The sequence below is a fragment of the Microchirus variegatus genome (genome assembly GCF_963457635.1).
Source record: "Microchirus variegatus genome assembly, chromosome: 3".
Lineage (NCBI taxonomy): Eukaryota > Metazoa > Chordata > Actinopteri > Pleuronectiformes > Soleidae > Microchirus > Microchirus variegatus.
This window is the reverse complement of record NC_139804.1, coordinates 2,772,287-2,788,120: the sequence shown is the minus strand read 5'-3', so window position 1 is coordinate 2,788,120 and position 15,834 is coordinate 2,772,287. Positions and strand designations below refer to the sequence as shown.

The window sequence follows — 15,834 nt, the reverse complement described above, 5'->3', positions numbered from 1 at the left end:
AACACTTCCACCGTGCACCTCGCCTGATTATTACACCAGCACGACATCATAATGCTTTATCTGATGAGCTGAAGGGCTGCAGTGACTCTGTCTGCAGCAGCAGTCACTTCCTCTCTGCTTTTATTCACTTCAAGAGCCACAGACACTGATTTTCGAAAACGTTTTTACACTATAGAAAGTTTTATTAGGCTCCATAGTGAATATTAGCCATATTACAACTTTACTAAATACAAATCTGAAGTTGCTGAATTCAGTTCAAAAGCGTCAGAAGTCAAAGCCAAGGGATCAAATTGAAACTAGATAGATTTTGTAGCATTGGTGCAAATTCGCCAAAAACACCCAAAAATGGCCGATCAATTTAAGATGGCGGATTTCCTGTTGGGTTTGGATCATGGTCATAATGTCATTTTTTTCTTCGTCCTGACCTCCTACACACGTGTACCGATTTTCGTGCATGCACAATAATTGTGGCGTTCTGGGTGAATTTGGACAAGGGGGCGCTACGCTTGTTGGGCCCTCCCACTTCCAATTTTCCACACCAAAACTTTTAAATAACGTACATTTTCACCAGGCCTGATGCGGTCGCGAAAAATCTGTGAGTCTTAGGGTATGTTCAGGCCTTCAAAAACGCGGTTAATTTTGCATAATAATAATAGCTAGATAGATTTTGTAGCATTATTAGCCAAAAACGCCAATTTGAGAACATTCAAATCAAGATGGCAGATTTGACCGCCCTGACCTAATGAACGCGTGTACCGAGTTTTATGCGTGTACGTTAAAGCTGATGTTCTGGCCAACCTCTTTTGTGGCGCGGAGCCCCTCCCACTTCCTCCCACATTTTCCACGCTTTTTCACCGAACCTTTTAAATACGTACATTTTCACCAGGCCTGATGAGGTCGCAAAAATTGGTGAGTTTTGGGGCATGGGAAAGGCCTCAAAATGCGATTCATTTGGCGGAATAATAATAATAATGAGATAGATTTTGTAGCATTGGTGCAAATTTGCCAAAAACGCCAATTAATGAACGTTCAATCCAAGATGGCGGCTTCCCTGTTCGTTTTAGAACCTCTTTTTTGGAGCGGAGCTCCTCCCACTCCCTCCCACATTGTCCACGCTTTTTCACCGAACCTTTTAAATACTTAAATTGGTGAGTTTTGGGGCATGGGAAAGGCCTCAAAAATGCGATTCATTTGGCGGAAAAATAAAAATAATAATAATAATAATCCTTTGCATTTCAAGAGGGTTCTTGCACACTTGTGCTCGAGCCTTAAATAATTCCTTCAGTTTCAAGAGCACAGTCAGACAGGGTGTTCCAACCCTAATGATGTTATTATGTTATAATGGGTTGAACCCTCATGATGAAACACTAATATATTCATATTACGGTGGTTAATCGCGACAGTTTTCACCTGCTCATCGTCCGCTATCACCAACCATCCTGCTGACTCAGGTTAGAGTTCATCCACTCACTGCATACCATGCATGAAGCATCATCACCCCATCATCCCTCCCTCCCTCCCTCCCTTCCTCCCTCCCCCCCTTCCTCCCTCATAAGCCTAAATGTGTTTAATAAAAAAAAAGGTAATAGAACAAGTGTTCCCTCTAGTTACAGAGGTCTGTGTGTGTGTGTTTGTGTTTGTCTGGTCGTGTATTTCCTTTGCTTGTGTGGGTGTTTTCTGCTGACTGTGCCGCCTTTTACTGTCATCCTTCGTGAGCACAGAGAGCAAAGATTTTGTTTTTCCAATTCCAAAAAGTAAAGACAAACAAAATCGTCCGATTGTTAGAGTTTCAGGGTTAGAGTTCGTACAGCACAGTGTCGAGTGAACACAGCCAGATTAGCAGGTGAGCGATGGAAGGGTTAATAAAGTGGTGCAGACACACGAGCTCAGCACAAGAGAGCTGGTTCTACCTGCCGTGTGATTCGGCTTTAAAAAACGTTAAATTACTATGATGGTTTTCTAATCATAGCTGCTCAATTCAGTCATGGATGACAGCATCACGTCCAAAAAGGAAATAATATAATAATAATAGAGAGAGAGGATGTGATGCTGCCATCCAGGAAAAAGCCATGGGTTTCTACATCTACAACATCAGAGTGTCCAAACCTACCGTAGATTTTCATTCAAGTTGCCAAACATACAAAGGGGCTGATTTACTCGTTAACAACATTTTGGGCTCAAACTATAAGTATTTCTTTGTATTAAAACCCTAACATAAAAAAAAAGAAAGTGATTATTCAAGGATTCAAAGAAAGGAAAAGAAAGAAAAGAACGTTTCCATGCAGAGGTTACTGATTATGACACAACACCGGTGTCTTGTTAATGTTGTGTCTTTACATGAACCTCTTCTCTTTAAACTGTCTTAAGTGTTTGAATATTGCTTTTATATATTTACAGCAGGGGCCACGCTTTGGAGCAAGAAGACCCAGGTTCACAGAGGTGGAAAGTAACGATTCTAAATGTCTAAATTCTAAATAAACTACAGCAATCCAAACTTTAAAAAAAAAAAAATTTTTAGTTAATTGCTCTTGGGGGCCCTCTAGTGGTCACGGGGCCCTAAGCAGCGGCTAAGTTCGCTTATGCCTTGGGCCGGCCCTGAGTAAATGTACTCCGTTACTGTCCGGCTCTGTCAAAAACTCATTTCAAACAGACAGAGGTGGAAAGTAACGAAATACATTTACTCAAGTTACTGTATTGAATACTTTTTTTTGTGTATTTTGTATTTTTAAGTACATCTTGTATTTTACTTGAGTACGTATTGTACTATTTCTGACCCATTGTCATATTTCTACTACGCTCACACCCCACGCAAAGTAACTAAGTAACTTTTACTTAAAGTACATTTCAAAGGAACTACTTTTTACTTCTACTTGAGTAATATTTCATCAATGTATTGGTACTTTTACTTGAGTACAATATTTGAGTACTTTTTCCACCTCTGCAGGTTTGAACCCTGGTTGGAAACAAGGGGAATATGGGGATTAGGTGAAGTGGTTGCTCTAAATTGACCGTAGGTGTGAGAGTGAATGGTTGAATGGTTGTTTGTCTCTATATATTATGTGTGACCCCCGTCTACGTCAGCTGAGATTGACCCTCCTGTGGAGGATAAAGCGGTAGAAAATGGATGGAAAACAGCAAACCCTAACACAAACTAGAGTGGTGATAGTCGTCGACTACTAATGCTCCACACTGAGTCCATGCGCCTCCACATTTTTATGCCAATTTTAAAGCAAAATTTGCACAGGCAATGAAGGCCACTTTGGACATGCGGTGTGCAGCGGTGACCTTGGAAAGTAGGTCAAGGTCACCGATCTTCGAACTTGTTCAAGATACTTGTAAGAGCCGTCCACAGTGCCAGTTTGGCAGCAATACAATAAATGTTTGGCACGTTATCGCGTTGACAAGCTTGAAAAGTGCCTGTTTTTGGCTATTTTTCAAGTTTCAAGTGCAGCTGTGACCTTGAAAAGTAGGTCAAGGTCACCCATTTTCGAACTTGTCCAAGATACTTGTAAGAGGCATGGACAGTGCCAGTTTGACATCAATATGTCGAATATTTGTCAAGTTATCGCGTTGACAAGCTCGTAAAGTGCCGTTTACACATTTCTCACATTTCCCCGCAAAAAAAAGGCGTAAAAATTCAAGAAAAATTAAAAAAAAAATAGTTTTGGACAAAACCAAAAAAACGCCTGGAGATATTCACCCACTAAACAATCCTGCAAAATGTGAAGGACGTACGTGCACAGGAAGGTATTCATTTTAGTCCAGACGGACGGAATGACTGACGGACGGAAAGGTGCGATCGCTATATGCATAAAAATCTCTGTGTATGTGCGTATATATTCAACTGCTGCTCTACGTGTACAGATATATATATTAGTTAATATGTTAAAAGTGGAAGTAGAATGAAACGTCTCAGTTAATCAACCCCTTAGAAAGATTCAGAAGCACATCAGGCTTGGAAACTGTGATTCTGAAATGAAGCAGCTTGCAGGAAAATTCTAAACTGTAAACATATAAGGTTTTTTTTTTTTTTTTTCGCGTTTGTTGTCTTCAGTCGCACCATCTCTCTGCACTCGAGTCATGCAATTTTAGGAGGGTAAAGTAAACTGAGTAAAAAAAAAACGACTGGTGTCCAGCAAAGGCATGCACAGGTCAGTCCACCACAGCAGGAAATAGACAAGTGGTGTGAGTGAACGAGGAAAGCCAGGAAGAGAAGGAAAAAAAGAGAAGTGTTTGGTGTCAGGGGGATGTGCCGAGAGTGATGACATGGTGTGGCGGGGAGTGGTTTCTCCCTCGCTGACTCCCTTGTCTCCCTTCCCCTGGTTCCCCCCATACCATCTCTGTCTGTCGCACCTCAAAGGACGGCTCATCACCCTCCTGCTCTTCCCCTTCGTCTTCCTCACCAATGTGGCAGCTCTGAGGGAGAAGAGAGACCAGGTCAGAGATAACTTTAGACTCGGCGTAAAGAGGTTTGAGGTCTTCTGCAGCAGAGAGCTGCACAGAGAAACGTACACTCTTACCTTTGCCATAATATCAGCGTAAGACATGTAAAGATGATCAATGTCCAGTTTACTGTAACGACACGGAACAGGACAGGACAGTGGGTGAGTGTCATCACTGAAGAACAACACACACACACACACACACACACACAGAGCAGGACGCTTACGACTTTTCAGTGAGAGCCGTGCGACTGAAGTGAAGGATCAGCTGATGAAGGGGGTCAGGCTTGGTCTCCGTCTCCTCTTCCTCTTCGCCCTCCTCCTCCTCCAAGGCTTTCTAATCATTAGATCACGAGTTATGATTAGAGAGTTAGCGCACGGTCCACCTCTTTACACACGGAACATAGTAGGGGTGTGGCAAAACAATCCATTCACATAAGAATCACGATTCTCATTTAGTACGAGTCGATGGAATCGATTTGTACTCTTTATTTTTATAGAAAGTAGTCCTGGGCACGTTTACGGCGTTAACAGCGGTTAACAGCGTCATGTTTACGTGCCGTGGCCCCGGACTCCAGGCACCGTTTACCAGTTAGCTCCTTTAACTGCGTTAGCTCCTTTAGCTCCATTAGCGCGCCTACAGTCGAACTGGAGCAGTCAGCGTACCTGTGTACTGCGTATGTGTGCCTCTGTTTTTAAAATTTAGCTTTACTTTAGAGACTCATTTTAACAATCGGGAGTCACGTAAACATGACGTCACGCATACGTCTTTTTCCGGTCAGTCAGAGTTAAAGCTCACACATAGAGTGGTCCTGTTGCACATATATGTTAGTTATGGAGGTCTACTTACATACATTAACTAGTTTTTATGGTCAAAAACCTCCTAGATGCTGTAAACGAGCCGATAGAAATCTCTCTTTTCTGACGCTGTTCCCCAGCAGCGATATTTCAGACACAACTCTCACAAATTTTGAAGAAAAAAAATCATTTTGAAAAAAGCACTTTTTTTCAATGAATATAATATGAAATGAATCAAAAATACACTTTATACCTTGTTAATGTGCTTTTTAATGGAATATGTACATAGGTGTATAGAGGCCCATTTCCAGTGTTCTAATGCTACATTGTGTTTGCTAATGGCGTTAGAAGGCTATTGGATGATTAGAAAACCCTTGTAAACCCTTGTGCAATGATGTTAGCAAAGCTGAAAACAGTTTTGCTGGTTCTTTGACAAAAGGGCAAAATGATTATTTGGAATAAAAATCATTATTTCTAATCTTGTCAATGTCTTGACTATATTTTCTATTCATTTTGCAACTCTTTTGATTAATTAAAGTCTGACTTTTAATGGAAAACGTAACAAAATCGTATTGGTGACCCCAGACTTTTGAACGGTCGTGTACGCGTGTTTGGCGTCTTCAGCAAACACGTCGCCCTCAGCGTCTCAGAGCAGAGAATGTTGATGAATTTTACGTGATTTTCAAACCAATGTTTTCCAAAAAACGTAGACCGACTTACCGATAAGTCGTCGATCATCTTGTCCTCAAACGAGTAACCCTCCGTCTCTAACCAGTTGCGTTTGTACGCGTCCAAAAACATGTTGGTCGCCCTGTGCCTGTGAGAACCAGACGTCATGGACACTTGATTAAAGATGGCTGCCATGGCGATCAGATTTTTACTACTGGACATTTTTTTAATGAGCATGAAATCATTTACGTGGGGATGTTGTACAACGGCGTCATCCTGAAACAGGCGACCACCGCCCTGCGGCGCTGTTTGGACAGCAGCTTGTGCCACACCATCTTCTTTGACTTGAACGGATGTTCAGTCTGAAGCAAGAAGAAAAAAAATCTTAAAATCTCTTTTTCCTAAATATTAAACAGTGGCCAAACCTGGTGAGTCGTGAGTGTTTTCTATACTCACCACTTCAATGTGGTACAGCACAGCAGACACCTCCTGGACCCTCTTCACCACCTTCTCAGGGTCCTCGGCGTCTTCAGCTTTCCCAGACATCTCCTTATAAAGAGACATCTGCCAGCGCATGGCAGGATCTTCCACCTGGAAAAGACACGGACAAAATGTTAACACATTTGTAAACTGTTTTCTCTCGTCGATCATTTTTAATACACCGAAGAAAAAGTGACTCACCTTTCCTTGAAGATGCAGATTGTTTTGCAAGAACTCCCTCACCTCTTCATCTGTGTCTTTCTGCAAGGAGAACATTGATTCTTTTATATTGTGAAACTATACACTCTTAGAAATAAAAGGGCTAAGTAGAACCATATAAGGTTCTTCGGCTTGTCTTCATAGGAGAACCCTTTTTGGCTCCAGGTAGTCTTTTGGAGGGTTCCACCAAGAACCCTTTCAAAACCCTTTATTCAGGAAAGGGGTTTTAAAGGGTTCTCTGGATCAAAATGGTTCTTACTGGAACCATTAGTGTTACCAAGAACCCCTTTCCCCAAAGAAAGGGTTTTTCAGAAACAAATGGTTCCAGGTAGAACCTCAGCCCTTGTAGGAGGACCCTTTTGGAACCCTGCCATCGCTCTATTCGCGAATACAACTAGTACAATGGTATACTGATATTTGGCTTAATGGAAAAGTAACTTGTCTTGTAACTGGAGGGTTGCCGGTTTGAATCCTGACAGGTCAAAGGCTGGGGTAACTCTGAACAATGTACACTCTTAGACATAAAAGTGCTAAGTACAACCATATAAGGTTCTTCGCCTTGTCCTCATAGGAGAATCCTTTTTGGCTCCAGGTAGAATGTTTTTTATAAACGTTCCACCTGGAACCCTTTTGGAGGGTTCCACCAAGAACTCTTTCAAAACCCTTTATTCAGGAAAGGGGTTTTAAAGGGTTCTCTGGATCAAAATGGTTCTTACTGGAACCATTAGCGTTACCAAGAACCCCTTTCCCCGAAGAAAGGGTTTTTCAGAAGCAAATGGTTCCAGGTAGAACCTCAGCCCTTGTAGAAGAACCCTTTTGGAACCCTTATTTCTAAGAGTGTACAGTATAATCAGAGAGTTGCCTTTTTTGTCCCCCCACATTCATTTATTACCAGCGAGTATCTGATCTTGGCGATATTGATGAGCTCCTGGTCTGCAGGAGAGCACATGTTCAGGCCGATGGGAAGCATCTTCTTCAAGGCGGCCACGATAAGAGACGTCTGCACCGAGTAACGATCGCCGCGTCGCTTCTTCTTGGTGCGCTCCTGTTCTGAGCCTCCAGACTGGAAAAGGGGAAATGATCACATTCTCATATCACAAAAAAAATCGACATGAAAAAAAAAGGCAGGGAAGAAGAAAAATGCACAGTATGAAAGAAAGAGAACATGCTGATAGAGTGAATGGATGACTAAGTACTTTACCTCAGCTGAAGACAGACCAACAACTACATGTTCTCAGGTGCTTCACTGCTGCATCATTATGCTACAGTAGTGTCACACAGTGCAGCCTCACTGTTAGTAGTGCAGTGGCCAGTAGCACAGGGCACGTCCTGTCTATTCAACAACAGCATACAGAGCAGCACAGATCTATGGGGGTCAGCTCCATCGCCCGAGAGCTCTTCTCACACACTCCTGTCCTGAAGCTGTCAGGGCGCTCATTACTGTCTGTTGTCTGGTCTCACAGCGCCCTCTCTGGCCGGGCTTTGTCGGTGTGTGCGGGTCGCAGAGCTGCAACTAAGGATTATTTTATTCGTAATCGATTAATCTGTCGTTTATTTTCTCCATTAGTCGATGAATAGTTTGGTTCTCAAAATGTCAGAAAATGTTAAAAAAACGTTGATCAGAGTTGGTCAAACCTGGAAATGACGATGTTCTTGAATGTCTTTGTTTTTGTCAAAAAACAAAATTAACTCTTAATGATTTCTTTATGTGGAGCAAAAATATTAATTATACTAATTCATATTTTAATATTTAATAATAATATTTATATAATAAATGTTTTTATTTATATATTTTTATTTGTTTTTTTATATATTTTATATAATATATTTCTATTCATATAACATATTTTTTATTTATATATTTTTATTATAATTAATTATATATTATATACAATGTATTTTTATTTATATTATATATTATTTATTTATATATTTTTACTTACATATTTTTATTTCTTATATATTTATTTGTATTCATTTATTTTTTATATATTTTATTGTATTATATATCTTTTATTTATATATATATATATATATATATTTTATATATATTTTTATATAATAATTTAATTAACATTAATGTGGAGAAAATATTCACACTTAAGAACCTAAAACAATCAGACATCTTGTTTTAATCATGAAAAAAGCTTCAAAAAGCTTGATTATGGATTATCAAAATATATAACAAATATCAAAATCGATTAATAGTTTCAGCTCTAGTTGGTAGAGAAAGGCGTTGTGATGATCAGATAACAGCTGGCTACAGTAATGTCCGGCTAACAGCCACGGAGAGGAGGTTTTTCCTTGTTTATCTTAGAGAAACCATGTGAAAACATCAATAACACGGCTTTAATATTGAATGATTTCAACTATGTGATGGTGTCAATGAATTAGACATGGAGTCCAGTTAGTGGAGAATGATGTGGAGATGTGTGTGACAGATGGACCAAGCAAATCTAAGGCTAGCATTAAGGGATGGTTTTGGTGTAAACGTTGGACAGAGAAGAGTCCCCCAGTGCAGGAATCTTTACCACAAAAGACGACAATTAAAACAACAACAACAACACATTTTCAAAACCACAGATGGCGCAGTAGCACGGGCTCCACATCTGTATCCACCAGGGACGATCTAAAGGCAAACTGTTTATACGTCAAACCGCGGGAGAGTGATGGTGCTCGGCGAGATACGCAACCCCGCTCGACCGGGCGCCATGAATCCTCTCAGGCCACAGATCTACCATCTACAGCAAAGACCTTTCATCAAGCCGCTCCAGACCCTTGCTCACATACAGTATATATATATATACTACCGTTCAAAAGTTTGGGCTCACCTATACAACTTTTTGTTGTGTTTTCCATTAAAAGTCACACTTTTATTCATCAAAAGAGTTGCAAAATGAATAGAAAATATAGTCAAGACATTGACAAGATTGGAAATAATGATTGTTTCTAACCCTAACTCTTCAAACTTTGGTCCCCTGGCTGTTAGACCTGGGCTGGACCACCATCAGTAGGCCTGTGCAACAGAACTTTAACCTCCTTACCCCAACCCCAACCCTTCAAACTTTGCTTTCGACAAAGAACCCGATTATTTTATTAATTTATAACGTAAACAGTACAGTCAGCCCCCTCTTCCTGCCAAGAGCTCTGCATGGGGAATCGAACTCTGACCTCTTGGCTGACAGACCTGGACTGAACCACCATCACCGCACACCGGGTCAGTAGGCCTGTGCAACAGAATTTTAACCTCCTAACGTCTAACCCCAACCACAACCCCAACCACAACCCCAACCCTAACCCCAACCCCAACCCCAACCCCAACCCCAACCCCAACCCCAACCCCAACCCTTCAAACGTTGCCCTTTCGTCAAAGAACCAGCAAAACTGTTTTCAGTTGTGCTAACATCATTGAACAAGGGTTTTCAAGGGTTTTCTGATCATCCAGTAATTTTTAATTTCTTAATTTTTTACTTTCTACAAACTGACACCCCCCCTCCCCTCCATCGGCGACCCGGCTTCAACTCCAGATCTCCATAAAACAATATTATTGGAATTTAATTTAACTCCCCCCTCTTTCCTCTCCAGAGCTCTGCCCGGGGATCGTACCCTGGTCCCGTCCGCTGGCCCTGGACTGGACCACCACCACCACCACCAACCGGATCAGTAGGCCAGTGCTACTTAAGTTTTATCGTTTTAACTCCTAACCCCAACCCTAACCCCAACCCCAAACCTTCAAACGTTGCCCTTTCGTCAAAGAACCAGCAAAACTGTTTTCAGCTGTGCTAACATCATCGCACAAGGGTTTTCTAATCATCCAATAGCCTTCTAGCGCCATTAGCAAACACAATGTACCATTAGAACACTGGAAATAAGCCTCAATACACCTATGTACATATTCCATTAAAAACCAGACGTTTGCAGCTAGAATAGTTGTTTATTTCCGATTTATCTAATGTTATATTCATTGACAAAAAAGTGCTTTTCCTTCAAAAATAAACACGTTTCTAAGTGAGCCCAAACTTTTGAACGGTAGTGTATAAACACACACACACACACGTACCCTGCACACACACACACACAGTTAGCATCTACATCTACGTTACTCAGTGTACCATTTCATCCTCATCACCCTGTGTGTTTGTATGTATGTATGCATGTATATGAGCGTGTAGTATGGGCGTCTGTGTGTGTAAAGAGTGTCGTGGTCCATAGCTTGATGAAATGCCTCCCCAAAAACTCAGGGTGCCATGCGATCAGCACAGCGCTCGTGCACAAACACAGTCTAACCTCTCCGTCTCCGGCCTAGAGGCCCAGCGTCCAACCCCGACACAGGATATAAGGAGAAAACACAGTTAGCGACACTCCTGCTTCTAATCTACAGACCAGGAATACTGCCTGTTACCGTGTCCTGGAAAAGAATGTCAGCTATAATCACTATTTAGAGCGTAATTATTGACCTGATATTCTTATTCATAGCAACTAAAGTTAAAGAAAGGAAATAACAGAAAAAGAAAAAAACGGGTTAAATATTTCCCAGCTTGAAATGGGTGGAGTTAGTCAAATATTAATTATTAGAGTTTAGTTTCTTAATGAGTTACAGCTCAGGGTATAAATAAAAACTTCTAATTCATGTGTAGGTTAGGCCCGTTTGGTGTGCTGTTCCACTCTCACCTTGGTCATCTTGCTCTTACTGTCAGCAGTCAGGAAGGACATGTTGTTGATTTCATTCATCACCACAAAGTTCTGCTCCTCTCGCTTAAAATTCTGCAATAGAAAAAAAACAAAAAAAAACATTTAGAAAACGAGATCGTGCAAAAAATAAAACCAGGAATAAAAAACAACAACAACAACAACAACAACAGAAAACTCACGTGAGATTTGGACCAGAAAATGAAGACCTCGCCCACCATCCTGAAGAGTTCCTCTGCATCTGGATCTGGACAGGTCAACCACCGTGCTCTGCAGACACACAAGGATTAAATCATCATTATGTGGCTTCAAATGCTGAGGAAAGCCTTTTAAAAAAAGTGAAAGTGGAACGATAATAAGGCTTTACTTGACCTTGATCTTACCATGAAAAAAACCAGGAAGCCAGGAACCATTTATTGCAACAAATACAGTTAGCTTGGTTTTGATGGGAGCGCAAAGTCCAATGGGTTTGAGCATTCTAAACTCTGATCTAGTAAGGTAGAGGCTGGATAGTGATGGAAAAGCATAACTAATGGTGCGTTTTAGTTGGAATTTCCGAGTTCCGATTCCGAGGTTTTCAAGCGGAATGCTAACAAAGGGTTGGATTTCAAACTCGGAAAGTCGGAAGCCACGGATACCCTGATGCTATTTCAGAAGTGAAAGTATGGCTTTTGTTGTGGATTTGCTGTTCAAACTGACTCGTGGAGCAATAGCCTACTCTCATGTAGGAAACAGATCCACTCATGACAACGTAGCTGGCCGATTCGCGCGAGTCGCGACTCCACTGACTCAATAGCTCCGTTTCCAGCTCTGCAGGAAGTTCCTATCTCGGACTGGAGTTGACTTGTGGAGTTGTGGTTGCCTACGAAATTGTAAGTTATACAACTTTTGGCGGCTAAGATGGCTAGGCCTAGTAGCTAATGTTGCAAGATGTTTGCGTGTAGCGCTGTTTATCATTTTAAATTAAATTAAATTGTAGTAGGACCCAACTGATCCGGGTCAATGATGCTAGAGACTCGAGACTCATGGGTTAATTTAAAGACACGGGTGAAAGATCCGATTGAGTCAGGACTCAATCAGCTCTAAGACTCCATGTCAAACTAAATGTCAGAGTGGCTTACCTGTTATTGTCCACATAGCGGATGAGTAGCGGGTAGAGAGCGTACAGGTCCCGACACAGCACGGCAAACTCGTCTCGGATGGTCCCGTTCTCGCTGTCCACCTCCGTCTTGCCCTCCATGCGCAGTTGATCCTCTTCTGCGACCACTTTGCCTGAGCGCTTCTTCAGCTTTTCCATGGTGGGGATGAAGTGGGACTTAAGCATCTCGGGTTTAGCCCTGCTGACGATGGGCTGGGCGAACACTGGGCAAGAGATGGACAGGAATCAGTGGGAGTTTAAAGGGATAGTTTGGCATTTTGGACATAAGACCTATTTTCCAACTCAGCGGCTGTGATGGAGACGTCTGGAGATGTTTTCAAGAAATTCCATTCAGTTCTTCTAGTTGCTGAGTTCGCTGGTGCTATGGCTAGCGCAAGTCAATGGTACAAGTTAGCATGGCATTAAAAACACTCATACCGATTCCACAGAGCACCCGAGGCAAATCAGTTGTAACGGCAGACTATCGATGTACATATCTGTGTTGATAGAATAATATTTGAAACAAAACTAACCTCGCATCGCATGAATTTTTGAATTTTTGAGGGACTACTTCTCAGCAGCAGCGGAATCAGTCAGCCGCTGCCATAGCCTAACAGGAAGTATGACGCGCTGCTGCTGCTGCTGAGACATAAATCCTTCAAATTGCAAGGTTGGTTTTATTTCAAACATTCAATCAACGCAGATATGTACATGGATAGTCTGCCGTTACAATTGATTTGCATCGGGTGCACTGTGTCAGCATGAGTGTTTCTAATGCCATGCTAACTTGTACCATTGACTTGCGCTAGCCATAGAACCAGCGAACTCTCAGACGTAACCAGACGTCTTCATCACAACGGCTGAGTTGGAAAAAAGGTCTTATGTCCAAAATTCCGACCTTTAAGATAAGTTTCTGCATATTCGAGGGACCAAATAAGACAGCAAATCAATCCCAGATGCCACTAAATTGATGAAACCTATCACATTTTCAACTCACCTCACCCAGTCACCAGAGAACCATCCTCCGATACGCTAACTAACTCACCTGAAAGCCCACGTGTCTCAACCTAAGCCATCTCACCTGCCAATCTCTTCATCCACGAGGCCTCGTCGATGCCCAGGTTGTTGACCACGATCTTCATGATGCTCCCCAGAAGCTGGTTCAGCTGCTCGGAGGTGACGGCGGTGCACAGCTGGCCCTCCTGCTCAGGGAAGTTCTCCAGGCCTCTTTCCCACCAGCGTGGCAGATAGTTACACAGCATCGGAAGAGTGATCTCGATCACGTGAGGCATCTCTGTGTAGCGAGCGCCGGACTCGGCCAGATCGTGGATTTCCTTCATCAACACATCCAGCTCTGGGATGTCAGTGCACAGCTCCTCCACTTGGTTGGGAAGACCCAAAACTGCAGATGAAGACAGAACACGCATGTGTAATTAACTGTGAGGTTAATGTGGTAGAAAAATGAAAGAGTACATGCTGAAAACCTACTCGATCGCTCTCTGGGAGTCTTGGTGGTGTACACAGAAAACGTGTTGTACTCATTCAGCTCTGGCTCCAGGTAGGCGACTGGCATTGCTGCTGCTAAGTGGGCCAAGCACTCACCAAGAGCTGGTCTCTGTCTGTGCAAGAGAAAAACAAGGACATAATCCTCATAAAACCAATTATACAATCAATCACTTGTGCAGATTTTCCTCTTAAGCAAGGCTATCGGGATGAAACTTCACATTTTTGGTCATGTACACTGCAGTTCAAAAGTTTGGGGTCACTTAGAAATGTCCTCATTTTTGAAGGAAAAACTCTTTTTTTCAATGAATATAACATTAAATGAATCAGATATACACTCTAGAAACTTTTTAGAAACCCCTTTTGGAGAGTTCCACTAATAACCCTTTTAAAACACTTCATTCAGGAAAGGGGTTTTAAAGGATTCTCTGGATCAAAATGGTTCTTACTGGAACCATTAGTGTTACCCAAAAGCAAATGGTTCCAGGTAGAACCTTAGCCCTTGTAGAAGGACACTTTTGGGGTCACTTAGAAGTGTCCTTCTTTTTGAAGAAAAAAAGAAATTCAATGAATATACCACATTTTTAGAAAGAAATTAAAATTTTGAGGAAAAAAATAAAATAATATTTTTTTTAGAAGTAAATATAAATGTGGGAAAAAAATGTTTGGAGAAGGAAATTAAAATTGTGAGAAAAAAGTTGAGGAAAAGAATTTAAATTTGAGAAAAAATAAATAAATTTTGAGGTTAAAAAAAAAACGTTTTGAGAAAAAAAATAGAATTTTGAGAAATTTCCTTTAGCAAATTTCCTTTAAGCATTAAATTAATCATAAATACACTCTATACATTGTTAATATGGTAAACAACTATTCTAGCTGCAAACGTCTGGTTTTTAATGGAATATGTACATAGGTGTATAGAGGCCCATTTCCAGTGTTCTAATGGTACATTGTGTTTGTTGTGCTAATGGCGTTAGAAGACTATTGGACGATTTGAAAACCCTTGAAAACACTGGTGCAATGATGTTAGCACAGCTGAAAACAGTTTTGCTGGTTCTTTGACGAAAGGGCAAAATGATTATTTTGAATAAAAATCATTATTTCTAATCTTGTCAATGTCTTGAATATATTTTCTATTCATTTTGCAACTCTTTTGATGAATAAAAGTCTGACTTTTAGTGGAAAACACAACAAAAGTTGTATAGGTGACCCCAAACTTTTGAACGGTAGTGTATATAAAACAAACATCTTATATCAATACCAGTTGGAGGAGCCAGAGACAGAGAGATCTCGACTTACTTCTCTACATGTGGAGTCTTCACCGTGCCCAGAGAGTAGATACTGCACATTAAACGATAGCAGGATATTTGCAAGTCGTCCACTGAGGGAGTAAAAAAAAAAAGAGTGAGTGAGTTTTGAATTGAACGCGTAACGAACAATAAATAAACCCAACGGAAAGAAGTGCTTCGCTTACAAATGACGTCATCTCCAAACTGGTGCTGGGCAATGTGGTCAAAGAGAGAGGTGAGGACGGGCAGTAGGGCGGTGGTGGTGTAGCCGATGTTCTGGGCCACGCCTTTAACCTACAGGAGCGCAGATACGGACGTCAGTCCACCGGAAAGATGAACGACAGTGTCATAAACAGCCTGAAGCTACATCGTGTTCTATGTCCGAACCTGGTTTCTACTCGACACTTTGCCCAGTTTTAGATTCTCCACCATCTTCTCGATGTCGTCTGCAGCGCTCTCAAAGAACTGACGCAGGCCGGCCTTCACGATCTCAGGACCGGACTTCATCACGGTCCTGACAACAACAAAAAAAGGGTTAGAGACAAAAAAACTGTTGTTTTCTAACTGGACTGGAGAAGCGATTAGATGTGAGGCGATATCACAAAGAGAC

General features: G+C 41.5%; 1 protein-coding gene across 4 annotated transcripts in view; it reads right to left on the bottom strand.

Moving 5' to 3' along the window:
* The window catches only part of ryr1b (ryanodine receptor 1b (skeletal)), a 94,558-nt gene that overhangs the window by 22,451 nt on the left and 56,273 nt on the right, over positions 1 to 15,834 (bottom strand). For 2 of the 4 annotated variants that reach the window (XM_083886234.1, XM_083886235.1), the window contains exons 64-80: positions 15,612 to 15,738; positions 15,410 to 15,518; positions 15,235 to 15,316; positions 13,924 to 14,054; positions 13,517 to 13,837; positions 12,419 to 12,659; positions 11,480 to 11,567; positions 11,280 to 11,372; positions 10,896 to 10,910; positions 7,501 to 7,671; positions 6,591 to 6,650; positions 6,366 to 6,500; positions 6,159 to 6,271; positions 5,961 to 6,057; positions 4,670 to 4,779; positions 4,521 to 4,572; positions 4,336 to 4,416 (exon numbers count right to left, since the gene is read on the bottom strand). In XM_083886234.1, the coding sequence (XP_083742360.1) occupies positions 4,336 to 4,416; positions 4,521 to 4,572; positions 4,670 to 4,779; positions 5,961 to 6,057; positions 6,159 to 6,271; positions 6,366 to 6,500; positions 6,591 to 6,650; positions 7,501 to 7,671; positions 10,896 to 10,910; positions 11,280 to 11,372; positions 11,480 to 11,567; positions 12,419 to 12,659; positions 13,517 to 13,837; positions 13,924 to 14,054; positions 15,235 to 15,316; positions 15,410 to 15,518; positions 15,612 to 15,738 (2,026 nt within the window). The remainder of the gene's footprint in view (positions 1 to 4,335; positions 4,417 to 4,520; positions 4,573 to 4,669; positions 4,780 to 5,960; positions 6,058 to 6,158; positions 6,272 to 6,365; positions 6,501 to 6,590; positions 6,651 to 7,500; positions 7,672 to 10,895; positions 10,911 to 11,279; positions 11,373 to 11,479; positions 11,568 to 12,418; positions 12,660 to 13,516; positions 13,838 to 13,923; positions 14,055 to 15,234; positions 15,317 to 15,409; positions 15,519 to 15,611; positions 15,739 to 15,834) is intronic. The other 2 variants (XM_083886237.1, XM_083886236.1) reach the window with 1 other exon arrangement.